The 5,470-nt window shown below is 32.9% G+C and overlaps 1 protein-coding gene across 5 annotated transcripts in view; it reads left to right on the top strand.

Annotated features, from left to right (window-relative positions):
- Window positions 1-5,470, top strand: part of LOC106463621 (arylsulfatase B-like) — a 54,108-nt gene that overhangs the window by 43,767 nt on the left and 4,871 nt on the right. For 4 of the 5 annotated variants that reach the window (XM_022391159.1, XM_022391158.1, XM_022391157.1 and 1 more), the window contains 3 exons: window positions 2,199-2,319; window positions 2,547-2,695; window positions 4,542-4,924. In XM_022391159.1, coding sequence (XP_022246867.1) covers window positions 2,199-2,319; window positions 2,547-2,695; window positions 4,542-4,738 — 467 coding nt within the window. In that variant the 3' untranslated portion in view covers window positions 4,739-4,924. Of the gene's footprint in view, window positions 1-2,198; window positions 2,320-2,546; window positions 2,696-4,541; window positions 4,925-5,470 lie in introns of those variants that run through there. The other variant, XR_002611523.1, reaches the window with a different exon arrangement.

The raw sequence follows: 5,470 nt of genomic DNA, 5'->3' as shown, positions 1-5,470 counted from the left end.
CTTTCTCAGTTCAACTTTGCAATACTTTTAATTTCCACAGTCACTTTAACTTAAACACACGCTAGAATTCACAATGATTCACGCACTTTATTTATGGTTTGACTCGATTATCTGTCTCTATATCTCTCTGTCTGCAACTCAATTCCAAATGAATGTCTCCTTTGTCTGGCGCACTTATATACAATAAAAGCACGCGCGTAGCACGTACTAACCTCTTTGCAAATCTTCTAGACACTCATCACGTGTTACCAGCATCACGTGACTTCCGCTGTCGTTACATAGTGAACCACAAAGTGGCTCATGGCATGTATTAGCATTCACAAATAATTCAGAACATATTAATGAATGACAAAGTGACTTATAGGACATATGAGTGACTTACAAGAGCTCAGAACAAATATTTGTCTTACAAGAGACTCAGAGTTCATATGAGTGACTCATGACCATTGTTTGTTACTTACAAGATACTCTAAAGCAATGTCTTGTATTTAAGAGTGTCTCTTATGTATAGTGACATTAATCATACCCAAAAGCAGTATGAGTATTCACATGATGTCAATCCCTTGATGGTTTATAAATAATAAACTTAACCGTCTTAAGCATTGCTGATGTAATTCATTACTAATACAACTATAACATCATAACAATTGCTCATTTCATAGTCATCCTACTAATCTCTTTTTTAAGTAAAAACATTTAAATAAAATTAACTGTTTTCACTTGTTATTTTGTAGCTCAAAAGTAGTGAAATCCCTTTTATTTTTCTTACTTCTTGAACATTACATTAATTAACTACATTGCTATACATTAAATTAAAAAATGAAGCTTTAGAGTATTTTGAAACAAATAATAGTTTTGAGTGTATATGAGCTATGAGATTCTTATGAGTCAAACATGTTTGGTTTGAACTCTTGTAAGTCACTCATGCATGTCCTGCAAGTCATTTTGTGATTCATTTACATATTTTCTGAGTAACATTTTCTAAGCCACTTTTTATTCAGTAATATGTGCTCTATTCACTTGTGTGTCCCTAATATGCTCCTTAAGTCAGTTTGTGAGTCACTAATATCTGCTGCTATTTACCCGTTAGTCATAAATATGTGCCCCAAGTCATTTGGCAAGCCTAATATGTTCTCAACCTCTTCTAAGTCACTACTATGTGCTCTGGGTCACTTGTCATTAATAATGTGTTCTTTGAATCAATCCTGAGGCAGCAATGCTCATGGTTACATCTGCCTAACTTATAAATAATGTATCTCTTGTCAGGTGTTAGTGAGGATATGTGGTAGGTTATTAAATGCTAATTTTTAAAAATTAAACAGAAATATACAGATAAGTAATTGATTGTGCTGTTAAGAGAAGATGTTAAAAGTAATTTAAACTAACTATTGCAAGTAAGTTGGGCTAAGAGTAATAGATAAATAGGTTTTCTTTGGTATTTTGTGTATTGAAATCGAAAGAGTTCAAAAGAATCCTCAATGACCCACATGGTAATGTAATGATTGTTCCTGACTGTGCCATGTCTGATATCACCAAGACATCCAAAATGAACACACCCGAAGGATCTAATCCAAATTGTCTGCACCTGTTTGAAAATATTACCAGGGGCTCATCTAAGAGGCCTTTTCTTATTTGAAGCCACTGTCTTGTCAAAGGTAGATGCTCTATGTCCGAACGTGTTTTACCACCAAGGTTTACTCAACAAAGCTAAACCCACTAGAAGACACCATCTTGTCCGCACATGTCTGAACATGCGTCACATCCATGGTAGCTCCACCAATAGAGGATACTATCTTGTCCATACATGTCTGAACTTGTTTCACCTCCATGATAGCTCCACCCACTTAAGTGCACCACCTTAAGGTCATTTGAATGTGGCATCATGGGGTCAGTCAGATGTGTGACATCATAATATTGTCACATGATTAACCAGGTATGATGGCCTAGGTGACAACAGAAATGTCAAGACAAAAGTTCAGAGGTCAAATAAAGCTATTTTTTTTACCATTACTATTTATATAAGTCCTTGATTTATTTGATATGTTGCCTTAGCTTCCAAAAATATTGTCATGATAAATACTGAAATGTTTTCATTGTATATGTTTTCATAACCATTGAAAGCATCCTGTAGCCATAATGTTAAAGTGTCTTTAAAGGGTGTTAATTTACAACAGTATATCTTCTGAGCCTTTAAACAGATCCAGGAATTGATGGAATTGACCAATGGAATATGATTAATGGATACGGAACGCCACCTCGAAACGAATTCATCTACAACATCTATGATACTAATACATCGAGAACCAGAGGAGCTATCAGGTAAAATGTTTTCTTTTCTCCAAATGGTCTGTGACTCTACTTTACATTTCATTAGATACGTTGCTATAAACTGTTAAATGATGTATTTTCATCCACTAAGAAATATTTTGCATGAGCGTGACCTCTAATGTTGATCAGCCTCAATTTTGAAATTTGTGGAAACCTTCTTTTTTGGTGTTTTTTTCAAACTTTATTCGATTTGATTTTCTTAATATTACTTTTTACAGGGTTGGTGACTACAAATTAATTATTGGATCAGGAGGAAGCCCAAGTGGATGGTTCCCGCCCCCTACCGTCAATTGTACAAACTTGTCCAATTACACTATATATCAACAGAATCCTCTGGAAGACCAAATATATCTCTTTAACATAAGAAGTAATACTTTACTTTGGTTATTAGATACTCCTTTTGATATTTTTTTCATATACTATGGCTGTTCTTGGAAGAAACACAGTGCTACGTTGCCTATAAATATTTTTTAGTATGTTACAAATATCACATAACATACTATTTGAAAGTTATTTGATTTTGTGAGTTTTGAAGGTTGTATGTTTTATTTCACGAATTATCTTTTTACTCATCTGGATTATATATTTGATATAGGAACATAATATATTTATTTAATATGAATTATGATTTCTTAAATTATTCTTTGCAAAGCTAATACTTAGTTGACTTTAATAAAAACTATTTTATTGTTTGTTTAACCAATCCTTGAAAAATCGTTAAAAAAAAAGCTTACCCAGAACTTCAATTTTGATTGAGATATCCATTAATGAAACATAATTAATCCATTCCACATGAGTGAGATAGAGATTTTTTATTTCTGTTTTTAATTGTTCAACTTTATGTTAGACAACCACATTGCTATACATTAGATTTTAAAAGTGAAGATTTTGAGTATTTTGTATCTAACAATGGTTATGAGTCACTAGTGTATATGAGCTCTGAGTCTCTTGTGAGTCATATATGTTTGGTTTTAGTCACTTGTAAGTGACTTATATGTCCCCTAAGTCACTTCGTGATCCACTAACGTACTTTGTAAACGATATGTATATTTCCTTTAAGTTACTTTGATTCACTAATATGTGTTCTACTTCACCTTTGTGTCCCTAATATGCCCCGTAAGTCACTTAGTGGGTCAGGAATATGCAATATGGAACATTGTGAGTCACTGATATTGCTTTGAGTCACTAATATTTGCTGTAATTTATCTCTTGAGTCAGAAATATGTACTGTAAGTCACTTTGTGCGTCTAATATGTGCTCTGAATCATTTGTGAGTTATTAATATGTTCTTTAAATCACTCCTTCTCAGTGATTACAATTACGTATTTGATCATAAGCATTAGAATTCTGCATTTCTTTCTATACAATGTTTAAATCATATCATGAAAACAACTGGAGATCAACATAGAATATATCAAACCAGCACTACATAAAATAAAAGCATGTTAAGATAAAGTCTTAAGCATCATGGTAGATATATATTATATAAATGGCTTTCCAAAATAACTAAACTTATATTCCAAAAGCTCAAAATTAGAGGTTATTTTTTTATTATGCATTTCATTATTATCTTGACCCTAAATCAAACACTCTTATTTTGTATAAATAGCATATATTAAAAACACTAGTGTATCTTAACTTTATGGTTAAATTAATTAAAAACAACCAGATTTGTGTCCCAGTTATAATTTTTTTTTCAGGGAGTAAAAATATTTAAAATTCTCGGCTATGTTGATAAAAGTTTGTAAAAATGCAAAGCAGTTTTCAATGTTGTGCTTTTCCTTCTATAGCATGTTTAAATTATATCATGAAAAATACTTTTTTCTTTCTTTACGACCTCAATCCTAAATAGTTTGGGGTTGATCGGAATTTTGTAAGCCGAGAAGGCTAGGAAGCTGTTAATCAGCATTCATAAAGAACGAGAATGTTTGGTGACGTGGATTCGAACTCGCGAGTCGAACGCCCTAACCCATGCAGCCTAACACAAACTATCTCAAAGCAGCACTACTCGAAATTCACAACCCATATATTCTACAGATCATCATATTTTGTGAAAACAAGTTTTGTAATAACTTTATAATATGATTATGACTACTTTTAAAATGTACAAATATTCTTTATTGTTTTATAAGACATTAGATGAAAAACTTTAGTAAACTTTAGAGTAATGGTATATATATAACAATGATAATTTTCTTTACGATTTTGACCAGATGATCCAACGGAACATCACAATCTAGTAACTTCAAGTCCACATATTGTAGACAAGCTAAGGCGCCGTCTTCTGCAACATAAGGCAACCATGATCCCGGCAGATGATCCTCCAGATGATCCAAAAGGAAATCCAAAACTTTGGAATAATATTTTCTCTCCTGGGTGGTGCAAAGCAAAAGGAATAAAACGATTCTGAGCCTTTGCATTGAAGAAACTATTTTATTTTCCATATCAGGCAGGTGGCAGCACTGCCTATGTAGGTATGGCTCGGATTATTAATCGAAATGGTATTGTTACGTCTCCGTTCGTTAGTTGATTTTCCGTAACTTCGTTCCCACGAAACTTTAGCGACACAAGTCCTTTCTTAATAAAACTGGTTTATTCTTTCTGAATATAACTTTACCGATACACTTATTTTCAACAGTCGCTCTATAACAAACGCTAGAATTCACGTCTCACGAGGCCAACAATATTTTGTCCGCATACATTCAATTACTCATTAACTACACTGTTCCGTCACGTTGTGACCATCTTATATACACCAGACCACCCCCAATCTAGTAAATGCTAGGGCATTCATGAAGGAACAGGATATTTCTAGAAAGGGGGTGGCGTGATACTAGTCACGTGACCTCGCTGACGCAACAGTATTTTAAATATCTCCTCAATAGGTCATCAGAACTTTACAATACTATACAGTTTTCCTTCAATAACAATATATATGTAATGACTGAGTCACAAGTTCTGGGAATGTCTGTAAATTTCATAGCAAAAAAGTTTGAATTTCTTGTTCTTCTTTTTTATTACATGATAACTCAAAAACCAAAACAATGGTGTCAACAAAATTTACTGAGATGACATAGTTTCAAACGGATTATCCGCTTTTATAAGTATTATTAACTAGTAGTAATTTTTAAAAATCATAATT

This window comes from Limulus polyphemus, unplaced genomic scaffold (genome assembly GCF_000517525.1).
Source record: "Limulus polyphemus unplaced genomic scaffold, Limulus_polyphemus-2.1.2 Scaffold1448, whole genome shotgun sequence".
In the NCBI taxonomy this organism is placed as follows: Eukaryota; Metazoa; Arthropoda; class Merostomata; order Xiphosura; family Limulidae; genus Limulus; species Limulus polyphemus.
The sequence above is the reverse complement of the archived record's forward strand: the minus strand, read 5'-3'. Positions and strand labels throughout refer to the sequence as shown.